General features: G+C 54.7%; 6 protein-coding genes across 6 annotated transcripts in view; 2 read left to right on the top strand and 4 right to left on the bottom strand.

Annotated features, from left to right (window-relative positions):
• Positions 1–300, top strand: part of GGTG_10414 (hypothetical protein) — a gene marked incomplete at its 3' end in the record, with an annotated part of 1,499 nt that extends 1,199 nt beyond the window's left edge. The window contains exon 3 of the mRNA XM_009228287.1: positions 82–300. Coding sequence (XP_009226551.1) covers positions 82–300 — 219 coding nt within the window. The remainder of the gene's footprint in view (positions 1–81) is intronic.
• A 293-nt stretch (positions 301–593) lies between these two features.
• Positions 594–3,011, bottom strand: GGTG_10413 (hypothetical protein). The gene is made up of 2 exons (XM_009228286.1): positions 2,388–3,011; positions 594–2,319 (listed from the first exon to the last, which is right to left on the bottom strand). Exons 1-2 carry the CDS (start codon positions 2,728–2,730, stop codon positions 902–904), a joined length of 1,761 nt encoding a protein of 586 aa, XP_009226550.1. The 5' UTR covers positions 2,731–3,011; the 3' UTR covers positions 594–901.
• Positions 3,012–5,328: 2,317 nt separating this feature from the next.
• Positions 5,329–15,639, bottom strand: GGTG_10412 (hypothetical protein; the record flags this gene model as incomplete). The annotated part of the gene is made up of 5 exons (XM_009228285.1): positions 5,329–6,133; positions 6,210–6,994; positions 7,136–12,440; positions 12,733–15,229; positions 15,311–15,639. 5 exons carry the CDS (start codon positions 15,637–15,639, stop codon positions 5,600–5,602), a joined length of 9,450 nt encoding a protein of 3,149 aa, XP_009226549.1. The 3' UTR covers positions 5,329–5,599.
• A 981-nt stretch (positions 15,640–16,620) lies between these two features.
• GGTG_10411 (hypothetical protein) lies at positions 16,621–17,818 on the top strand. Its single transcript, XM_009228284.1, has 2 exons — positions 16,621–17,439; positions 17,499–17,818. Exon 1 carries the CDS (start codon positions 16,742–16,744, stop codon positions 17,375–17,377), a length of 636 nt encoding a protein of 211 aa, XP_009226548.1. The 5' UTR covers positions 16,621–16,741; the 3' UTR covers positions 17,378–17,439; positions 17,499–17,818.
• Positions 17,819–17,928: 110 nt separating this feature from the next.
• GGTG_10410 (hypothetical protein) lies at positions 17,929–19,309 on the bottom strand (the record flags this gene model as incomplete). Its single annotated transcript, XM_009228283.1, has 2 exons — positions 17,929–18,617; positions 18,835–19,309. 2 exons carry the CDS (start codon positions 19,307–19,309, stop codon positions 17,929–17,931), a joined length of 1,164 nt encoding a protein of 387 aa, XP_009226547.1.
• Positions 19,310–20,562: 1,253 nt separating this feature from the next.
• Positions 20,563–22,781, bottom strand: GGTG_10409 (hypothetical protein; the record flags this gene model as incomplete). Its single annotated transcript, XM_009228282.1, has 7 exons — positions 20,563–20,912; positions 21,069–21,250; positions 21,775–21,868; positions 21,957–22,024; positions 22,109–22,138; positions 22,281–22,307; positions 22,384–22,781. The coding sequence occupies 7 exons, from the start codon at positions 22,779–22,781 to the stop codon at positions 20,563–20,565; spliced, it is 1,149 nt and encodes a 382-aa protein (XP_009226546.1).
• Positions 22,782–22,970: the final 189 nt, after the last annotated feature.

Raw genomic sequence — 22,970 nt, 5'->3', positions numbered from 1 at the left:
GTCGACGCCGCGGCCCCGCCCCCGCCCCCGCCACCGACAGCGGCGGCGCCGTCGTCGTACAGGTCCCGCTGCTCTCTCGAGAGCATCGCCGAGACCCCCACGCCGCTCGTCGAGGCCGAGGGCAGCGACGGGACGCTGCCGTCGCTGACCGCGTCGTCGTCGGCCGCGTCCTCGCTGGCCGGGAGGCCGTCCAGCGACGACGAGGTTGACGTACGGGGAGGCGTTGCCCTGCCGCCGCCCGAAGCGGGCGCCAAGGAGGTGCCGTCGGCGGGACATCCCGTGCGCGTCGCCGAGTCTTAACGGAGGGAGAGGGCGGGGCTGGGGGAGGGGCGGGTTCTGCCGAGAGGCGTGTCTTTGCCGTGAGCGGCCTCGTGATTCTCACCTTCGGTCAGGCCAGGGGCCAGCCGTTTTCTCTTCTGCATCAACTCTTTATTACGCATAATCATCAATCATACGACTTTACGATACCTCTACATTTATCAACACGGACTGGTGTTGGCCTGTCCCTCCCTTACTAAGGACTAAACGCAGGTAGCCAAGCATGGTTTCAGTGGCGCTAGCCTCCATGTCATCAACAAGGCAGACGTCACGCATGGAGAGGACCTTGTCGATATATTCTGGGTCGGCGTAGAACAGGGACAAGATATTTGATGAAATGTCAACAGCAAAACTGCGCCTGAAAATGGGAATAGCGAGGGGACGCCCAAAGTCTACCCGCTCGAGCCCAAAACCCTGCACAGCGCCCGATATGTCCAATCAACCATACCTGGTTTGTTATGTCCCATCCCATCCGTCCTACGAAGAAACCTCGGCCGCGTATATACAAAGAGAGACAAACAAGCGAAAGCCGGGCGTTGGAATAATCATTAGCAAAATACAAGGGAATATGCCTCTCGCCACCTTATCCTCGTAGAGGATTGCTCGGGTCGCTGCCAGGGGAGTTAGGCGATAGGCTTTGGTTAAAGGGTATTACAACGGGTGAGCTGAGGTCGGTGGGGACATGGGTCTGGCCCGACATAGCGTCCGGGGGACCGTAGTAGCCATGCATCTCGGCAGCCGACTCGTTGACGACGTCCAGGTTGCCCGTGGCCGCCGCCCTCTGGTATGTCGCCGGGGGCCGCGTCACGGGTCCGGGGCTGGTGGTGCCGTCGCCCGTGGATCGCCTCCGGACCTGCGGCGGCACGCTGCTGCCGGCGAGCTCGCTGCTGGTCTGCTCGACGGGCAGCTCCGAGGCGTGCGAGCCCTGACCGACCAGCTCGGCAGGCAGGCCGGCAGAGCCGAGGCCGCTGTCGCTCGTGAGCTCGTGGCTGCCCCACGACTGGACGCTGACGCTGCTGTTGCTGTGGTGGCGCCGCGACCTGTCCTGCTGCTGCTGCAAGCGCTGGTTCTGGGCGATGGCCGCGGCCGTCAGGGGCGCGGGTGGACCCAGCGACCCCATCATCTCGGCCGCTACCGCGGTGCCTTGCGAGTCGATGCTGGACCTGAAGTTGGTACTCATCCCAACCGAGTGGCGAGGGTTCGACGTCCCGTTCCGTATGGCCTCGGGCATGTCAAAGTAGTCACTGGTGTGTCTGCCGTCCGGGTTGGGCGTGGGCCGGGACGAGGGAGTGATCTCGGACGAAACGCGCCCTCCGATGGTGGAGGCGGGCGCGCCAGTGCTCTGCATGGGTGTCTGCAGCGCCGTGGACGCGTTGCTCTGGAGTAGGTCGTCGTACTCCATGGCATCGATTTGTGAAGGCGTGGGCTTGGGGTAGCCGGCGATACCGCCGCCGAATGAGGACTGTGTCATGTGCTTGTGCGATCGGTTCGTCCTCGTAGCTGCCGAGGAGCCGCGACGAGACTCGTCTACCGCCTGCTGTGTCTTCTTCAGCCGCCGAATGATCAAGAAGGTGGCGACCAAGACGGCGACAAGCAGGCCGCCGACGCCGCCCGCGATACCGCCGATCTGCGCAGTCGTGAGCCCGCCTGAATCCCCAGTGGGAACCTCGGACGGCTGGATCTTGTCAAGCTGCGTGACAAAGAGTTTGGGGAGGTTGGTGGTACCATCTGGGAGGCCGGTCGGCTCTGGCGGTATCGATGTTGTTGTCACCGTGGTCGTCTTGGTGGTGGGCCGAGAGTTTTCGGTGATAGTCTCTGTTTTCGTGAAAGTGAACGTCTTGGGGTCCGTGGAGGTGCACATATTCAGGCCGCAGCCCATGCCGGTGCGGCAGCATCCTCCACCAAGGTTGGCAGGACAGCTAATCATGTCAGTGGGACAAGGAAGGGTCGCCAATGTCGCGCCCGCCGGTATGCCGCATCCCGCGCTCTGACATATATAGCCTGTTTGCCCATGCATCACGATGGTCAGAACTGGTTACGTGGTGGGGTGTTCGACAGCGGAGACTAACCTTGGGGACAGCAACCTGCCAACGAGGCAGGACAGGCATAATACCCCTGTTTACCACATACCACGCCGCTGCCAGCCGTGGTTGCGAAGCAGTGGTCTTTGGCGCAGGCGTAGGAGTCTGGACAGCATGCGCCGCCTACCGACTCAGGGCACATGCGGTTGCCAACTGGGCATTGCAGCGCGCGCTTGTGGAGCTCCTTGACCTCGGTGACATGGGTTTTTTCTATCCTATGCACCATGTCTCTTTCCCTTCTGAGAAGCGTTGCGTCGACGGCGCATGGCAGCAGTGCTCCCAGCACTGCGGCGGCGGCGAGGGCACTGCCCAGGTCGGCTTGCTGCATCATTGCAGCTCCCTTTGGGATGGATGATCGGGAAGGTAGGTGGTTGGCGGCAACCGACTTGGGGTCCTCTAGTCGTTAAAAACGGCCCAGGCCTAGGAGCTGGTGGTTATCCCTGTCCCAGTTGGGTGGGAGTGAAAGTAGGTATCCGAAGTCGTGCGGCGACGTGTAGTTGCCGCTGCGATCGAAAAGCGTGTCTTGTGTTTCTGCTCTGTCTTTTCTTCTCCTTATTCCTCCTGTGGTCTGATGCGACGGATAGAGATGCGATCAACATCTACACTCTCGCGGGGAACAGAAAAGGACTGGACAGAGATGGGGCACTCGGAGCGGACGCTCCAGATAAGAGAGAGGACGGGAGCGAGGACGGTGGAGTGTAATACACTGCTTATGCACAGCTTTGCAGGGGGGAAGCACGACGGCTAATGGCCGAGACCTTGTCACGGCAGCCCACACTTACAACCAACGGACACTGCTAATGTAACCGCTCGATGCAGGGCATCTCATGTGTCGTGTAAGGCTGTGGGACGGTGCCCCCGAGCTGTGGGTTCACACTGCCGAAAGGATTCTGCCACGTAGAAACAGCGGCACAGCTTCTGGCGGCACTGAGACGCGAGGCCAAATGCAGCCGCTGAATCGCCCATGAAACTTTTCACAGCGCGCAACTGAGATCACAAAGTTGAACGAACCGCGATATGGCTGCTGTTGGCAGGCTGATCATCCCTATGCCCTGGGGGATTGCCCAGATCAGCGCCCGGCACAACTCGAAGGGGCGGGGGAGGACAGGGGAAGGCAGGAGAGTCAGCTGAAGCAAGCCCAGGGCGTCGGGAGCGAGATCCCCAGGAGGGGCTCCCGACTCTCCGCTTTTTCCGTGCTGTCACCACGGAGGAGGGAGAGAAAAAATGCCGACTTGTGGGTGTGAAGGACAAGCGAAGGCCAAGCCTGCCGCCGAGCCCTTCCCTCTCACGCACCACACTCCCCAAGGGACTCCCCAAGGGTCTTATTCTTCCCCACAAGGCCACGAGGGCCCAATCAAGGGACGGGAGTCAGCCACGAAAGCGCGGTGATTGGCTGGGCAGCAGCCCAGCAGACGGACTGGCATGCCAAAAGGGCCGCAAGCAGCGAGAGACGCGGACGGGCAGCCAACGGGCATTTCGCACGGCACACCCTCAGGCCGATGCAACGTGGGTGCGCGGGCGGGCCATGACAAGCCCGCGATTGCAATATTGGGCATGAGTTCCAAACTTAGCAGCTCGCGACCGGCCTAGCACGCATCAGTCCTAGGCCGGTAGCTAGATCGCGGTCGAGGCTCGGCGACGGGGCACTCACTCCATTCTCCAGGCTGCCATCAAACGAAGCGAGGAGGCTCCGTCGGCTGTCGACCTCGGTGTCGCGCGCAAAAGCGTTGCGACCCCCGCTCCGTGTACCCGAGGGATTCTGTGCCGTTTCTTAGAGATGTGAGTGGAGGAGATTTACGAATGCGGGATGGCGGGGAGGCGGACGGAGGGAGGGCGGCCAAGACGCCAGAAGACGACGACGACGACCATTTCTAGCTGTGCCGCACACGGGCGTGGTGGCTGGAGGATTTTCCCAAAAGCCCCGCAGCGTCGTCGCCAATGGCGGTGGGGACTGCAAAAGGTCGGTCGAGTCTTGGCCGCTTCTTGGATTCTGGGAAATTGATTTGAACCATTCCGGTCGCCATCACGGAATTGCTAGACCAGGGCGTTTGGTTGTTGGTTTTGTCCCTTTCGCAGCCGTCTGAGCAGCCAGTTGAGGGGTCCGCGTCTGTGCCAACCCAGGTTAGGCTGATTTTGGGGTCCCCTGTGCACTGAGATGTCAACCCATCCCGCCCCCACTATTATGATGGCACCCGAACCTAACCAAAGAGGAAGGAATTGGTTGGCCCAGGCCGAGCTCCCGTCGAGTTGAATGCACCTGCCTGGTCCTTTCGATGCGACCTCGTGCCCGCTTTCTGGAGGAACGATAAGCTCGTTGCGCAATCGGCTGTGCAACGAGGCGAGCACCCTCCATCGCGTTACATCACGTGGAGGCGCAACGGTGTAAGAATTGATCCTTCCATCTTAGCACGCCGTCAGCCTGTCGCAGCGGCACAGCGATCATACTTGACGGCTTATATCAGATTGCCTCTCTCCTAGCAAGATTCCTTTCCAGATACGAATCTGGAGACCGTCTGGGCTTGGGCCCGTCGGGGAGCGCTGCGGGAAGCTTTTACGATATCGAGTTTGTTCGTGTGACATAGACTTACAGGTAACCCCCGGTTGGTTTGTCGGTGGTGCCTCCCGGTCACTACTTCCTCCACCCAACTCGGGATATCTCCAAAAACTCCAAATCTTTTTTTTTAACAGGCTTCAAGCTGCCGCCGAGCTTTCCGGGACAGCTCGGACGGGTTCGCCGACTTACAAAGCCACAGAAACGGCAAAAGTGGGGGTGCTGCGGCACGGGACTGGCACATGTTGCCCAAGACTGAAAGCTCAGGACAAGGGGCAAACGGAACCGACGACTTGCCACGCGACTCCCTTCTTTTAGCCACAAATCAGAGATACCCTGAAAGATGGATAAATTCCAAAGACAGAGCATCAAGTGGTAAAGGTTTCTAACGCATGGGTAGACAAATAGGTAGGTAGGTATTCAACTACCAAACATGCATTCGCCGTGAATACAAGGATAGGGTCTCCTCCGTCTTGCATGGATGCATTCTGCTACTTAAAAAAACACAACACGTTTTAAAAAACTACGAGCCAAAATCACTCTACGCCCAGTCCCAGTAATTCCACAATGGTTCCACCTCAGTAAATAAAACATTCCTCCGTCGTCTTAGGACGATATGCCTCCACACCGAACAAAACGTCCCCCCTCATTACCCCAATCCAGCATCCACCAATCGGAACGGCGACTGTTCCAGGGACCGTCCCATGCAGATGTATCCCATGGGTGTGTGCAGTATATCCTGCGTTGGATGGCGGACCGCAAGCCACGCGCGAAGGAAGCCGGCGAGATCGTCTGCGCATATTCCTAACCTGTCGCCACCTGCGGTCTGCACGCCGTCGTAGGAGCCGGCAATGAGCTCCGAATCTTTTGGCCAGACGAGGTCCTTCAAGGGGCCCCACTCGTCCGCGCCGACGTACAGCCTGCCCGCGACGATGCCCACCTCGAACCGGAACCACGGGGGAAAGTCGAGGTCGGTCGGCAGCCGTGGGAAGTTGTAGTAGTTGTATGAGTTGAATGGCAGCATGGCCTTGGTGGTCGGCGCTGAATAGGCGACCATGTGCACCTTCTGCGTTCCAGTCACAGACGCAAGGCGGAGCATGGGGATGATGATCTCGATCTCCTCAGCGATGACTATAAGTGCAGTCTCAGCAGATGGGCTCCAGAGGATCCACTGAACAGGTCTCTGGGAAGTCAGCACTGTTAGCAAGTTGACCACGAGAAGAGAGAGTGTGCTGTAAGAAGCCGTAGAGTGCACTTACTAGGAAGTTGTCTGCCACGTTGGTTGTTTCGGCACCGTGCCCAAACTTAACGGTCCTGCCAAATTCGGCCGAGACGAAGAGGCTCGATCCCGTCTCTCGCACGCCGAACCGCTTGCCCACCTGTGTTCTGCCGACATAGGCAAGCGCTTGCTCAAAGCCTGGGGCCAGCGCGTGCGGTGACAGGAGCCCTGTGCGGACAAACTGCTCGATATCGGGATGAAGTCGGGGAAAGTTGAGAGGCGTATGACGGAGACGCTTTTGCACCTGGCGCACCTGTTCAACCTGGACTTGGATCTCTCTCTCTTGTTCTACCTCTTGTAGCGCGTCCAGATCAGTGCCGCCGTGGCAGTCCACATCGTATTGCCTAAGCTCGCTCATGATCTTTTTCAGGCGAGGATCCAGATCCATCGCGGCGAAAGATACGGAACTCGACTCGCCCAGTCCTGCTCCACCGTACAGCTGCTCGAGGGTCTGCCGCTCAGGCTTTTGCATGACCGCAAGAACATTGCTGCGTTGCTGCCGTGGATTTCTAGCCGAGTCACGATGGTAGCTACATGCGGCCTCTGCACGGCGGCAAAAGTCGTCGCCCTGTGACACGTATAGGCTCTGGAGATCCTCATGCCCACAACAGGTCTGCTCGAGAAGCCAAGCTATGACGTGGGCCGAGTCGATCTTAACGTCTTTCCCGTTGCTTGACAAGTGGTCGCGGATGCTCCGGTCCACGTCGGGCGGGGCGAAAAACTCGATGGACTGGGTCGTGCCCAGCTGGCGGAGGCGCATGGCGGCTATGTTGAAGGAGTGCGGAAATGTGTTAGCAGAGAGAAGAATAGAGAAAGAGGAATAAAACGAGAAGAATAGAAAAAGAGGAATAAAAAGAATAAAGAGAGAGGAATAAGGAGAGACGGATGGGAAGAGTACTGTCTTACCTTGCATTGTAAAGTCCTTGGACTGCTTGAGCGCAAGAGTCAGCGCGCCGCGAGTGTTCATGGGTAGTTTGAGATCCACCCCTCGGGTGTGCGCCTCGTCAAAGTAAACAAGGCAGTTGTCGAGATTGTTGGCGAACTGGCTTGCCAACAGCGGTACGTCCTCCTTGCCTTCTCCCTTACGATGCACCCAAGCGCGGGCGTCCTCTCCAAAGTAGACAGCTGCCACGGCTTCGTTGTCTATCCCTAGCCACTCCTTGACCAGCATCTTATTGCCCATCTCTAGGATGTAAGCACCGGCATCTATAAGGATCTTGATGTTCGATGCCTTGAGCTTCCTTAGCAGACCTTTCTCGGACAGTCGTGTCTTGAAAATATCATCGACAGTCACGTGGTAGTTCCGGTTGCGTGGCTGCAAAAAGTACGTGAGTACCTCGGCGCTCGTCTGCTGGAGGCTGGGCAGGTCGTCCTGTTGAATCGTCAAAGGCAGCATCGTGCGATTGTCGTTTGTTCCACTGAAGCCTGTTGTGCGAGCCCCGGGAATAGCCGCAGGAAAGAGAGGAATATCCCAGCCAGATGCCTGCAATTTGACGTCGAATTGCTTGGCATGCGAAGGGAAAACGAAGTGGTCGAGGTAGTGGTTGATAACAACGAGATTGTACTTCAAGTGCTCCCATAGCTCTTCCACCTGGGCGCTGTCCTCCACGCTAATCACGTTCCAGTGCCGCAGAGTTTCTGGCAGTTTATGGTGGCAGCCCACCGTCCACGCCTCATACTGCTGTGAGGGATCAGCAGATTGGAGGAGTTGCTGCAGACCCTGGAGGAATTGTTGCTGCGTCAGCCCCTGGTGATAAAAGGCCAAACAGGTGAGCACGATGGCAACATCTGGGTGGCCAAACTCGGCATGTTCCGACGGGGTGCCCTTGGCCTCGAATGGAACCGCCAAAGGGTCGCGCCGTGGGTGCAGTCCGTACTGAACGTTCCAACGCTTTCCCAGGCAGGTTACGAGGATCTTGTTGATAAGAAGACCACGTATCACCAATAGGCACTGAGCGCTGGCCTGCTGGTCTGCAAACGCACTGACGGCCTGCGCGAATACGTCGGGATCGGACGCCGCCTCCGTGAATAGCCGATGAATGCTCGTGATCTGTGGGCCTTGAGGCGACGCCAAAGCCGAGTCGGTTGGCCGTATGTATGCACAGCGGCCACCGCAGATAGCGTCGATAATAAGCTTCACGGTGGCCTCTTCGGCCTCGCGCCTCAAGAATCGCACCATTGGGAATGATCCCGGGCGCTCCAGAACAGCCATGCCAAGGGGGTGTTCCCGGCGTAGTGTCGGTACATGATCAGCCACCAAAGCTAAAAGCGCCTCGGCTACTTGCCATCGAAACGGCTGGCCGTCGACAGCGGCCTGGTTGCCACCTGGGTAGTTGAGTTGCGTCTTGACCGAAAGGGTAAAATCGCACTCATCGAGCACGTCGCGGGAATGGCGCTCGAGCCAGAGTTGGAATTTTAGCATTTGCGCTGAAAGGTCCGTTTTTCCATCTGCCAAGTGCTGCCATCCGCCCAGCTTGAACGAGAGGAGGTGTTCATGGCTGGTTAGGATAAGCCCGCGCGCCTCACGGGTGTCAACGTGCAGTTTGGAATACATTTTCAGCAGCTCGGGCGTGACCTTTGTTCTGCGCGAGAACGGAATGTGCCGAATCGTACGGCCAACAAGGCCTCCAAGTCGGGCCTGGGCGACCTGTGCCGTGGCCATGAGGAGCGCTTTGGGGACAATGAGACGTGCGAGGGTCTGTCCATCGGCAAGGGCTGTTACGACCATAGGCATGATGACCGAAGTCTTTCCCTTCCCCATGTTCATCTGGAGAACGCTGTTCTGACCGGAGGCCGGCGCGATGATGGCCCGGGCGACATCGACCTGGTCAGGCCGGATGAGAAGGTCCCCATCGATCTCGAGCAGAAGCCAATCGGGGAACTCGTGGTGAGGGGACCAGGATTGATGGCCAGGGTTGTCCAGTTCATCCGCGAGAGCGGGAGTGTTCTTTCGTTGGAGCGCGCGTTGCATGCGCCCGAATCGCTGCAGGGACGTCAACTCGAGCCCGTACTGCACGAGTGCCTTCTTCATGGCTGGATCGCAGTCGCCTGTGTGCAGACATGACGATGACCGCAGAAGCGCGAGAACAGCCGCTCGAGTGCAGGGCCATAGGGCTCCCAGCTGAAGCCAGACCGAACGAGCATCGTCGGCAGCGAAGGCGTCGGCAATCTCTCCCAGATGACGCGCCACCAGATGACGGCTTTGCTCGACGCACTGGCCAATATCTTCAGGGGTTGGTGCGATGAGCCCCTGGTGGGAAGCGCGAGGCGCTTGGCCCACGCCCGCGTCAAGGGCTTCGAGGCTTCGGAGAAGGTCATTGCCGTAGCGCTGACGCAGCTTGTTGCTGGTAGATGTGAAGTTGTTCAGAATTTGGCGAAGTTCTGTCGCTTCGGTAGCGGTACGAGGAGGACTGGTGGTGCGCTTAAGCTCGAAAATTTGCTGTGGAGCAGCGCTCTGGCTGACTGGCATTGCCCGAGATGGTGCCTTCGTAAGCACGGGGCCTGGCTTAAGCACGAGGCCCTGAGCCGAGGAAGGAACGATGTCATGGTGGGATGGGTTCCTGTTCCAATCACCGCTCGTCCATTCGGCCAGCGTGGCAGCATCACGAGGGCCCTCGTGGGAGTCGAGAATTGTCTGCGCCTGATTTGCAAAGTTGCAGAGCGCATCGTTGTCTCGCCTACGCTCCCAATCCGGGGCCAATTTTTCGAGGGCTAGCTCGCGGTCGAACACCGAATCTTCGCAGCCGTCGGCCGAAAGCTTCCAAGCCGGCGCAGGCCACTGCTCCAGGATGTGCTTGCAAAACTGTGCCGTCTCCTGCTTGCAGAGAGCGTTGTGCTCATTCTCAGTACGGCCGGCCGCGTCGACAATTCTGGGCGTACCCTTTCGGTTCCTCGAACATGTCCAAGTAGAGCATGCCGAGATGGTCAAGATCTCGAGCTCCTTAGGGGAAGGCCTGCCCCGAGAGGAGAAGTTGGTGAAGTGGCCGCGCTCTGGCGGCTTCAGCTGCTTCAGCCTGTCGATGCAGGCAAAGGCCGCGAGCGAGTGGACGACGTCCATGTCAACGGGGCCAAACGCCAGGAGGCCGAGCCGAAAGATCAGCGAGCCTTGCTCCTTCTCAATGTCAGCCGCCCGGCAGAACTGCACGAACCGTCCCCATTTCTCCTGTATGGGACCGTCGGTCTGGTCAATGAGTGGCGATGTGTCAAGACCCGTCGAGGTGCCCTTGGACAGTGCCTGGAACCCCCCGATCGGGTTGCTCTGATCCCAGGACTCGAGAATCTGCACTAGCCTGCTGCCCATATGTAGCCCTGCGCCTTGTCGGACGATGAGGCGGGCTGCTCTGAATACCTTTGTAGCCCGGTGGGTCATAGAACGGTCTCGTGACGTATACCGGACCATACCGTCACAGCCAACTTTGCCATCACTGGCACCGCTTGTGTCAAGAGGCAGGCGCTCGTACAAACGCCGCTGTAGTTCGCCGCGCAGTTCGAGGTGTTCTAACTGCTGAGATAGACGCGACGCATCCATTACCGGTGTCAGAGTAAAGTCACTAAGTCGACTGGACTGCTCGATCATGTTGCGAAGCAAGGCACGGTAGCCATCGTGCTGAATTGTTGTGGTTAACGTGTCGTGCCACGTCACCCTCTGAATGCGCTTGAGCTGCGGTGGATAGTACTCCCTCTCGGGGATCAGGCTCGAAAAGGACTCAAGAAGTGGTTTCAGATCAGGACTGATTGGTTGCCATGGTTGCGAAGTACCTGAGCTGAGGATTTCAAATGCCTCCTCCGTCCCAGTTCGCTTCGTCAGGGGGTCGGGGAGGCAGAAGGATGTTAGGCCATGGCAGAGTGCCTTGGTGAGGAGCAGCCGCGGCTCCGGGGGACACGTCAGTCTGCCCAGGACGGTATCAATCCCAAAGCGGCCGTAGGTCTTGCTGTCGGACATGCGAACTTGCACATGCATCCCGTGCCTGTTCCCGCTAAGTGTGCCAAGCGGCAAAAGAATGCTACGCTCCTGGGTGGTCAGGTCTCGCACCACGATCTTGCTTGCTAGTCCGTACCACGTCCCAGCATCCTGGTCCGGGTCGATCTCAGCACCAAGTTGCTGGCACTGCAGGCGGCCGGCCTGATTGACCCCAAAAGCAAGATCCAGCCGCCGCATGTCCACTTTGAGTCTCCCTATCTCTGGCTGGTACACCGTCAACCCTTCGGGTCGCTCAAAGTGTGCCAGGATGCCGTTGATCGAGCCAAAAACCTTGGACCAAGGGTCGACCAGGGTTACGTTGCCACGAAAAGCTCGCCGCGTGGTGACATCAAGCGCCCAGTTACGCGGCCTGTTGAACCAAATGTCCGCCTTGCGTCGGATTTCGAGTCTGCCGCTTTTCAGGTTGAGCCAATGTGCGCAGCCTTCCACCAGCTCCAGGGGGAGGTCAAAGGCAGCCGACTTCGGGTTGCTCTGGTGAGTGAAGATACGGTAAGGGATGAACTGAAAGTGGCCATGTGTTTTTGACCATGTCTGAATGACGGCGTTTTTTGACTGGTCGAGGCCGAAATGCACCTCCTGATTGTGAACGAGATTTGCTAGTCGGTGCGTCATTCTATGCATTGCCGAAGAATGCGTCAGGAGGCTTTGGCTGTCGAACAAAGCTTTGACATCTGGGCTGTTGCGGATCTCCAGGGGCAGTTTTCCACGAGCCTTGCCGTCGACCAACAGGTGGCCCTCGATGAAGTTGCAATGAACAGCTTGGCTGCGACTTCTACCAGCTTCTTGCGCAACCGTGCAGCCGACAGCCCAGCGGTCGTGAGAGGCAAGTATCTTCCACGAAGAAATGATATTGTCGTCAGACGGAGCCTCATCTGCCCCTAGCCTTCCTGACCAACTGGCATCGATGCCCCGGCCAACGGCAGCAGGATGAGCCACGACGGATCGTCGGAGAAGAGGGGCGAGGTAGTATGCGGCTTTGGAATCACGTATAAGCGCATGCTTTTCCATGACGGGGAGCTCATCAATATCAACCATTATGCTCTCCTGCAGGGCCACAGATGCCTGAATCCAGGACGCCAGATGTTCCGGCTCCAAGACGAAATCCCCGTCGGCTGCCAGGTCTGCGTATACGTCAAAAGTGCGACGGCATAGAAGGCTCGCCCACAAGCAATACCCTGACGCCCGCTGTGCTGTGTCCCCGTCCGTGGTTGCGCTGGACTGCGCGCTTGGCTGCATAGGTTTTAAGTATTAGAATGATAAGCGTGGTTGGGCAGCCCTTTTCGGGGGTGGGGACGGCAAAAGAACAGGAAGAAAAATGAGAAGAAAGACAAGAATGCAGAATAGGGATAGTAGCAGGATGAGGGATAAGAATACAAAGAAATAAGAAGAAAGATAAGAGTGCACAACAGGAATGGAAATAGGAGAAGAAAGAATACAGAGGAAAACAAGAATGGGAATGGTGATGGGAATATAACATTTAACACAAATCGAAGAGGGGAAAAGAAAGATCTGCGGCACTCACGATTTTAATCCCGGAAATCTGTACCGTCCAGCCAAGGAGAGCTTCCCTCGTCATCTCGAGAAGATCCTGCGCACGGCGACGACCGGTATCATCTGGGGCCAGTTGGTAGATGCGCAACGCCAGCGTGATGAGCATATCCATGCACTGGTGCTCCCTCCAGTTCGTCAGGATGCTTTTGATTCGCTTCTCTATGCCCCTTGCCAGCCTCTCGACAAATCCGGGCTCCCTAAAGCACGCATGGACCTTCCGCAGGATGTCATTGTCCAGTCGCGGACCGGCCTGGGTGGCCAGCTGAGAAATGAGCCTTGTTGTCTCCTCACTGCTGAAGTTGAGGCTGGACGAGCCGAGCTGCACCAGCACCTGGGCCCAGCGGCGGATCGTGCCGGAGAGCAATTCTTGGTGCGCAGAAAACTCGTGGCTGGACACGTCGGGCGGACATACGCTCTTGTTTGCCTGGACTTCGTACGAGGAAGGCCCGTCAACGTGGGGTGGCGGGTGAAGAACTGCGGGCAACACTGTGGAACGCAGCGCTAGGGGGACTTGGATGCCGCAGAGGTGCTGTAGCGTCAGCTCCTCGGTGAGGTCGCTGACCCAGATCTTGGAGACTTGGTCGTAGAGTTGGAATCTGGCGCCCAGGGGGACAACCACAGCCTCCAAGGCCATTTTGCCGGACACGAACTTGTAGTGCGTGTCAACGAAGCACTTGATTGGGGACGCAAGCGTGATTATTTGCTTCCGCTGAGCCGTGTGCTCCCACAGCGGCGTGTGCTCGAGAAGCTTCGTTGTCGTTTTGAACGGATCCTGCTTAGGCCTGCTAGGGTGCGCAAGCATGCTGGCGATTTTCCATGTCATGTCCCGGTATATGGCGAGGTGGGCTGGGATGACCAGCTCAAACAGAACTGTCGAGCGGGCCGGCTCGAGCTCGGGGAGAAACTGCTCGAACACTTGGAGGCTGAGGCGATTCCGAACGCGGTTGTGATAGCACCTCTTGCACCCTCGGATGTCTCGCTCCCCGTTCACATACGAGCACCGACACGTGCCATTGGAGAACTGCGAAGTATGCTCGTCGTATTCGCGGCACACATTGATCCACTCCAGCTTCTTCGCTCGCTTTTTCTGGTCGGAAAGGGACTGGACGTGAACACCATGGGCCCGCGCTCCAGTCGACTGTGATGTGTAACGAACCGCGAAAGACTCCATATCGACAACCTGAAAGATGTTGCCGTGTCGAGCTTCCGAGCGTCGACTATTCAAGTAGGCCTGCACGTCCTGTAGGCGGCGCATTTCGCGCATGTTGGGCAGCTGGAGGACGTCGAGCATCTCGGGCTTAAAGACTGGAGCATAGTCCTTGAGCAGTGGGCACGCCTCGACTGCAGCTTTGTCCAGCTGGGTCCATAGGCAAAAGATGGCCAATGTCCTAGAGCTCTGCTGAGCGGGATCTCCCGAAGACAAGTCATGCGTATCTGCGAAGAGCTTCGTGATGCGCTCACCAAGACGCAGGCACCGCGCTTCATTACTCAAACTGGATATGCCTGGCACCTCCTGGCCACTCTCGAGTGCGGCGATGTTAAAAACCTTGTTGGTGAAGTCCTGAGATCGCTGGATGGTTGCGTCGAGTGGGCGAGGAAGGTCGAGCGATGGAGCAGCAGCTCGAGGTGGGGCCTGAAAGACCAGCAGGCGGTCCAGATACGCCCCGCTGTTGGGCAGAGAGAGCTGAAGAGAGCTACTGTCTGCATATTCGGGGAGTCGTGGAGTGACGAGTTTTGTCTTGTGCTTGAAAAAGGCCCAAGCTCTCACGACTTGGTCGGTGGCGTGCTCAACAGAAGCTCGGACAAGATGGCGTGTTGCATCAAAGTGGGCTTTGCAGGCATCGATGCCCGATGATTCCATTTGCTTCAAATCCATCTCCAGCTTAGCCATACGCCGACATAGCTTTGCTCGGAGGGTAATGGCAAGGTCGGGTGGGAGCGATCCAGCCGAGTCCTTCAGGAGCTGAGCAAACATGACGGCCATGAGGCACTTGTAGGCAAAGCGGCCCTTGGTCTCTCCAAGTATCAGTGCCAGCTGGCGCCTGGCCGCGACACGGAGGACAAGCCAGAAAGGCAGTCGCCGCCAAGGCTGGTTAGAATCCTGCATGTTGACGTCGTCCCGCACGTGCTTCCACATCAGCCGCGGCGGCTGCCTGGGTTTGCCGACGGCCTCAAAGATGGACATCAGCATCTCTGTGACGAGTGCAGGACTGGGTGTGTCGCGCTCCTCGGCGACGGATTTGCCGGCTTTGGTTACATGTGCCTTGAGGGTGTGGAGCGACTCCGAGCTGGCCTGTTCGAGGAAGTTGGCCAGGCACTGCTGGAAGTTTGGGTCGTGGAAATCACCAGGGGAAATTCGGCACGAACGCCCAGGAAAGGACCACTCGAGGACTCTTGGGGTGGCGAGAACAGCCGTGGTAGTCGGCGAGGCCTCGAAGGCCTCAATGACAATTGCCTCGTCTCCGTTGCTATTTGGCATGCTAGCGTTAGTGTTGATCTTTGGGAAAACCTCCCGGATGACCCTGGCCGGATGAAGACAGCGAACTTACTCGTCAATCTCAGCCCAGACCAGAAGGGCCGCATTCTGGGGGATGATGTGAAGCACCAGGATGTGGCCGGGCTTGAGTTGCTTGAAATGTGCCAGCAGGGCCGTCCGATCGAGGCCCCCAGACTGGTGCAACACCTCACAAGCAGAGAGCGAGGCCTGAAGCCCCCGAAAGGCGGCAGACCAAGAGGATTCCGTATTCGAGAATGTATTGTAGCAGGTACTGCTCAGCCGAGCGAGCACTTCGTGCGAGACGTTCTCCTCGTCCTCGTCCGGTCCACCAGGCACTCTTGGGGGAAGGACGAGGTGGTTGAAGACGGCACGCAGAGCCATGTTGGCTGCTACGGCTGGCTGGAAATCGATGATGATTTGTGGCCACAGCAGATATTGCTAAAGGTAAAGCGGGCTGGTTGGAGGATGTTGTTGGCGGACAGGATACTGGCGGAGAACAGGATGATGGATGTGGACAGAAGGGTGGGTGGTGGTGCGGGTTGGTATTGAGGAAAGACCGTACACAAAGCAAGGGAAAGCGACAGAGACAAAAACTCCGGTGGGCACGAAAATTTTTCATCTAGGCAGCAGAGCGGGAGCAAGGCGACCAATATCAGGCCGAGTTGAGAGCAAAGTAAGGGCAAACAGACACAGGTCGGCGGAAGGCTGCAGGGTCCGTGTGATGCCCCTTTCTCCATTCCATCCTATAGGTAGCTCGCTATCAACGGCAAACGCTGCGCATGCACAGCCAGCAACTAGGACGGCTGTTGAAAGAATTATCTGATCAACATACTTGGCTAGGACAAATACCTACAGCTTTAGCTGTCGCCATGCCCAAGTGGGAAAAACGTTGATGTCCATGCAGCCTCCAGCTTATCTAAAATTCGGGATCTGAAAAGGCCACTCCGACAAATGAGATTATGATTATAATGTGTTTGTTTTAGTATAAGACGATCAGTAAACCTTTGTGTGGGTGTAGGCATCTGTATATGAGCGTGGAGCTAGGCGGGCAAGGCCTCGTTATACACGGATGGCCAAAGAGATTGCCCGCAAGCAACCTGGTCGGTACAAGCTAAATAAAGGGAAGAATGAAAAATAAGAAAAGGGAGTAGATGAGGCTACAAACAACTGCCCTAGCTGCAGGCCTTCCCTCTCAACTAACCGGCACATATGTTGAGCAAAGATCATGTCTTGAGATCTAGGAATACTGTCCCCATTCCACGGCACACGTGCGGGGACATACGGAGTGGGGAAGCGGCCTGCAGCCATATTCGCAGAACAGGGTCATACTTACCTCATTCGGTTTCCTCCATCTTGGACCTGAAAAGATCCACGTGTAACCGTGGTAGCCAACCTGAGAAAGTAAACAAACGAGAAGCACCAACGGAGCCCAACGAAATACCCAACGCAGCACGCCACAAATCTCACAAATTCGCCAAAGAAAATGGTAATAGTAATATCAGATGATGAGGACGGCGGGCCTCCGCCCTCGCAATCCCACTTTGCCAAGTTTGAGGACTTCAAACCCGACGATGCGGCACCCTTCGACCAGGAGTTCTCGCGCCTCGCGTCATCGCAGGAGTGGGTCCCCGGCTCACAGGAGTACACGCGCCAGCGCACCATCGCCATGCGGGAGGAGCTCCAGCTCCACTACTTTTCGCAGCCACCGCCCAAGCTCGAGGTGGTCGACGAGGAGGACGAGAAGGCGGAGCCCGCTAGCGCGCAAGAAATCGCGCTCCGGGGCTACCAGGAGCTGTGCCGCGAGGTCGGCCTCGACGAGGAGGCGGCGGGCGGCAACGTGGACGAGTGCAAAAAGGCCCTGAAGAGCACGCTCGTCAACATCGTCGACCTCATCGACGCGCGCCGAACGCACGCCAAGGTCGAGGTTTGGACCGATTTTGAAAAGTTCCGCGCTTATACCCTGCAGGACGGCAAGCGGATCGACCCGAAGGAGGCCCGGGCGTCCCCGGGATACCTCGCCTCGCTGCTGCAGCGCCTAGGAGGGCCCCGGCGGAAGAAGGGCAAAAAGAGGAAGAGAGGCGGCGTGGTGTCGGGGCGCGTCACGAAGTCGGAGGCCTAAATGTGGATGCGGCTCTACTGGCCCTGCTGCAAGTCGACCAAGGAACAGCACGAATCATTTGTGTGAGCTCGCCTGCGTTTTCTTCTTTTTCTTCTTCCAGCTAACCCTTGGCTCCTCGCAGGCTCGTTGGAAAACTCCAACACGTTACAGCACCACTCTTACTTGGACCACTGCCACTCGAGCTGGGATGGTGGTTCTTACTGTGAGCATGAGCGAGGCGTTGACGGCAAGAATTGGGTTTCAGGTTTGTGCGATATTAGCTTTGTCTTCTGCTAGATTTTATTGTCAACGTCGGGTGTGGTTCGGGGGAAGGACCGCATGGGAATCATTGAACGTAGCTTATAGGAAGGGACACTACTAGCTTATACACTCGGATTTCGAGAAGAGGAAAGGCGCTTATCTTGAAATAATAAACGGCATTCCAGGCAATTGAAAAGGACATTAAATACTTCCCATCACAACCACTGCCATCATGGCACACTAACGGGAGGGATTCAAGGTCGAGGCTCTACTATAAAAAGGGACGCGATGTGCGCCGAGACCGAAAAGCTTTACGACGAGCCCGGCGGCCAAACGGGGCTCGCTAGTTGCCGCTTCTTCATGGGCGGCCCGTCAAAGTGTGACTTGCAACCAGGCATCTGGGCGGGGCGCCCAACGGGGGGTTGCAGGTCACGTTGGATATGGTACGTGCGCATCATTGTCCGGCCCCTCCGAGGCATGTCCTCCTCCGTATCGTCGTCGTCCTCTTCCGTATCGCCGTCGTCCTCCTCCGTATCGCCGTCGTCCTCCTCGGGGCCTCGCGACCTCTTTTTGGGACTCATGCTCCGCGCTGTGAAAGCAGGGAACACCGAAGCCCGTTGCCTAACATTTTCGCCCGACATATTTTCATGAACCCTGTAGATCTTATCGTCCGGGTCCAACAGCAGCGTGGTATAGGCGGACTGGTAGTCGGTGAAAAAGGGCATGTATGCGTCCGTGAAAAGAGTCCAGGCCAGACGCGCGAATAGGAACTCGACGGAGAGGCCGCGCATCGATGGTTGCAGGGCGCGGTTGTGGTATAGGGCAACGAGATCGGCAGATGACCGCATGCCCGGAACTTGCACGGTTAGGCAAGCCATGGGCGTTGTGTTAAATGGGGAAGTAGCTTTGGCGTTGAAGAACAAGCGGCGCGTGTCGAGGAGGTGGTGGAGGTCGCGGCGGATTAGGATAAGGTTTTCCAAATCATTAATGGCAATTGCGGCTATTTGGGTTTGGCAGTACCTGCGGCCCAGCCCAGTTGGCGTCAGCTCGGAAGGTAAGTAAGTACCTAAATACCATCACCTATGTATACCGGACACTACCGAGCGAGGTGCGAAAAGGCGCTTACCGTCTCAAGTCTTTCTGGAGGAACCAATTCCCATCCCTGACCGGCACGAGGTGTGCCGACTCCACCGCATCGAAATGTCCGGAAATCTAACACCTAACGTCGCGGTACGCGACAGCCATTTTGCCGTCCGTCGGCGTAAGGATCGATGTGTTCGGTGGCATGTATGGCTCGATGTGGAGATTGTTCCAAGGTGCAAGCAGCTTGTCGTGCGGGAACTCCCAGTGGTCGAAGGTCGGAACGACGGGGTATTTGCTGTTGGCATCGTCTCCGACGCAAAAAAAAACGGCTGGGTCGCGGAGAATGCCGTCGTCAGGACGAGCGATGCGATCAAAAGCGCCAGACACCTTCTTCGCCAGCCAACCGATGGCAAAGGTATTGCCGGTAACGATACAGCAGGCGGTCCAGGCGAAATCGAAATCGATGCCGCCGCCGGGTTCGAACGCGCCCAGCTGGAGGAGCGGGACAGTTTGCGGGTACGCGGGATGGAAAATCCGGACAACGCCTTTACTGTCACGGCGGTCGCTGTCGGTTACCGGCGGGGGGGTCAGAGAGCTTTTTGGAGCCATCTCGTTGATCGTGGAAGTTGGTCCATGACGGCTGTTTGTCGCGTCGTGCCGTAGGGTCGTGCTGTGGGCTCGGAGGGTTAGGGTGCCTTGGCTACATGTAAGCCGCCGAAGCTAAGGAGTTAGCTTAGCTAAAGTGGAAGCTTAAATTCCCTTATTTAACCGAGCGACTTGTTTTTTTCTCCCAATCTTTAATTAAAGGTTTAATAAAATAAATAAAATAAATAAAATAAATAAAATAAATAAAATAAATAAAATAAATAAAATAAATAAAATAAATAAAATAAATAAAATAATGTTAGGGGTTAATCGGTGCAAAGGCGGGTGGTTACCGGGTCACGGGCCGGATGCGGTGTTTCCTTTGTTAAGCCTCCGTAAATCTCTTACCAAAAGTGCTATCGCCAACAAAGATTGTTCCTTTTTTAACCTCCCCTTCTTTCGTGCCCTTTCGGGCACCCGGGGTCGGTCTTTTAAGTCCTCCGCGCTTTAGGCGCTTTCGTGCAATTTAAGCTTTACCTTATTTTTTAGCTTCGCTATTATGCTTTGGCCGCGATACCGGTAATTCGCCGGCATGTTCCTGGGGGGTTCGTGCCCGGCTGGTTGCCAGCGCCCCCTTTTTCCTTTTTTACCGGGCGGTTTCGCCCGTGCATTTAACGCTTTCCGTTTTTTGCCGGGCGGTTTTGCCCGTATTTTTAACATATTGCCCTTTCCCGATACGGCTTATTCCAGGCCGCTTGTACCGCGCGTGCAACCCCGTAAGTAGCCGGTAGCTTACGGTATCCCGCCAGGCCGCCCCGATGCCTGGCAACGCTTGGGGAAACCGGCTATAAAGCTTTGTAGCATTCGGAAAAATGGGTCCGTACCGGCATATAAAAAGCTTTTTTTCCCGCTTAAAGCTACGAGCCCTTTTTTTTTTTTTTTGTGCATTTAATAACTATTCCAACAATTTCGACGATCGTAACCGTAAGTAATTGGTATTTAACCGTTCCTTTTAAACATTTGGACCTAACCGGTAACTGTAAATGTTATCCTTCGTACCCGATTACGTAAGGAAAGTAATGTTTTTTTGGGTATCCGTTTCGGGTTTTTCGGTTTTAACCGGCCCGCTGGCCCTTCTTAGCGACCCCCCGGTATTTTCCCTAGCTATCGTGGTTTAATCGGATTCGAATTCGGTTTCGCCGGAACTTTTAATCCTTTAAATCCTTAACGATCGCTTTGCCGGTAACCCTTTGGTAAGCCTTTTAAATGTTGCGGGTTTATCGGGCCCTTTTACGTTTGCAGCCTTTTAAAACTCCCGCAAACGTTTTACCGGTAACCCCCCGGCGGGTTTTAACCGCCGCGGCAAAAAGACCTCCGCCGAAAAAAAGCGTAAAGCGCGCAACGAGCGCCGCCGCAACGCTTTTAATTCCAATGGACCTGCCCTTAAAACGGACATTGCCTTTTCCTCGCTTTACATAAGTATTTGCAACGCGCTCCCGTTGCAAAAAGTTATCGATTTTTAATAAAGCGATAATTAAAACCCTATTTATTTGCCCCTTTTTAAAAACAATTATACGGAGCGTACGGTATTTTGTAACCGTTGTTTTGGTTGTTAAGCATATTAAAACTATGCCGTTAACCCCCGTATACCAATATGTTTCGATAATTGTACGGGGTTTTCCAAATGTATTTATTGCAAAAACGTAATCGGCAATAAAGCTTGCGTTAAATTCCCCGAATGGTTTTAAAAAATAGCCCAAAACCTTTACAAAATTTTAAATACCGTTTACAAGCGATTGCCCAAAGCAATACCGGAACTTTTCGAAAAGCTTATTAAAACCCAATTTCGCGCCCGCAAGGCCATTTAAAAAGCCAAATCTTTTTATACCATATCGGCCAAACAATTTGCGCGTTACGAACGTTAAACCGTTATCCAAAAGCGCATTTAGCGCAAAATTGCTAGCGCTGCGATATTAAAAGCTATTTAAAACATTTTCCAATAATTTTACGCCATTACCGTTTAAACGAAAAAGTAAGTTTAAATTTTGGCTAGTATCGGTAATTTTTTTAACGAGGTAAAGGCGTTTTTTAAACGTTTTAAAAAAATATAATTGCTTTTTTTGGTGGCATTGCCGTTAGCTTTGCTACGATTGCGGCGCATTCGGATATTTAAGCTTACAACCGCGCGGTTCCCCGTAAGGGTGCGGCGTTTGTATTAGCGCCGGGAAGTGCCGCTTTCGGCGCCAACGATTTTAGCGGCAATAATTATAGCGCTAGCAAAAGGAACGTAATTTCCGGAAGTTTTGGTTTTTTTGGATACGGCATTTAATCGATTTTCCTTACATGTTTTTTTAATTAGTTATTGATATCCCTTTTTCAAAAAGTGGTTAATTTTAAATCTTTTTCGTTAATTTGTTACAATTAAAACTATAATTTTCTTTTGTTATGCTGCCCTTGCAATATTGCAAAGTTCCGGTATTTATATTTACCAATTAAGTTTTAATGCTTTAATAAATAATTTTAAAATGCTTTTTTTTCGCCCCTTAATGGGTTTAAATACCGCCGACATGCATTTGCCGCTACCTAAACGCTTAAGCCCGTCCGCCGTACCATTCGGAAGTTTTCCCATTTCCTTTCCGGGCAAGCAATAATGTTTTTTACCATAACGTACGTTTAAAGTACGGTAATTGCTTTAGCGTATTGCGCCAAGCATGCCCTTTACGGGCTTTCCGAAATATGCTACACTTTGCATATTTTTTAAAACTTAAATATATCGCACCATTAATTTAAGGCGTTCCCCGTACTATACCGTCCTTAACTAACTTTTTATTTATAAAGCACGATATTTTACGGCTATTACAAACCGTTTATAGGTTTTTTTACGTTTTTTCCCGGTGGCCAGCCAGTTCGGCACGTTTAAAACATTTTTTTAGGCCATTCTTTTGGCCCTTATTACTCCTTTCTTATAACACCCCCGTTTTTTCCGGGTATTTACCCGCTAAAATCCGGTATTTTCCTTATCCTATAAGCTCGTTTACAATAAACTTGCTTTATACGCTTAAACAATTTTTTTCGTAATATCCCTTTTTAAAATTTACAAATTTTTCGATTCGTCGTAACTTATCCATTTAACCAAATATTTTCGTTTTTGCAAAAGCTTTTTGTATTTTAGCAAGGCCTTTACTTCGAAACGATCTTTTTTTTTTCTTTCGATTTTTGGTTTTTTATTTTTTGGTTTTTCGCCGGGCCTTTTTTTAAACGCCCGCAACAAATTTGCCGGAAATACGTTATATATTTGGTAATTTACCGGGAGTTTTAACCGGAACGCTAAACCGGTTAACCCAACCATTTTTAAAATTTGGAAAAGTTTTAACCATTTGTTCGATAGCTTTTTTAACGGCCTTTTTATTTTAATGTTTGCCGTACTTAGCAATACCCAATCGCTTACCCCGAAAAGCACCGGGGTCCTGCCTTTATTATAGTACTTTTTGTACATATTATTCGCTTTTTTTAGCAATTTTTTAGCTTGCTTTTTAATTGCTTCCAAGGCTTTCGCCCTAACTTTAACCGCTGCCAAAGGTTTTTTTTTAACCACCCGAAAGTTATAAAGCCTTCGTGGGTAAAACCCTATTAACAAAAACGCCGGGGTTTTTTGCAACCCTAAATGCACGCTCGTATTGTGCAC

Source organism: Gaeumannomyces tritici (assembly GCF_000145635.1).
Source record: "Gaeumannomyces tritici R3-111a-1 unplaced genomic scaffold supercont2.6, whole genome shotgun sequence".
Lineage (NCBI taxonomy): Eukaryota > Fungi > Ascomycota > Sordariomycetes > Magnaporthales > Magnaporthaceae > Gaeumannomyces > Gaeumannomyces tritici.
The sequence above is the reverse complement of the archived record's forward strand: the minus strand, read 5'-3'. Positions and strand labels throughout refer to the sequence as shown.

Bases quoted from the DNA above. Each gene is read 5' to 3' on its own strand.
- GGTG_10413 (XM_009228286.1), bottom strand. From the start codon at position 2,730: ATGATGCAGCAAGCCGACCTGGGCAGTGCCCTCGCCGCCGCCGCAGTG. The intron at 2,320-2,387 runs GTTAGTCTCCGC...ATGGGCAAACAG, and splicing joins GGCAGGTTGCTGTCCCCAAG to GCTATATATGTCAGAGCGCG.
- GGTG_10411 (XM_009228284.1), top strand. From the start codon at position 16,742: ATGGTAATAGTAATATCAGATGATGAGGACGGCGGGCCTCCGCCCTCG.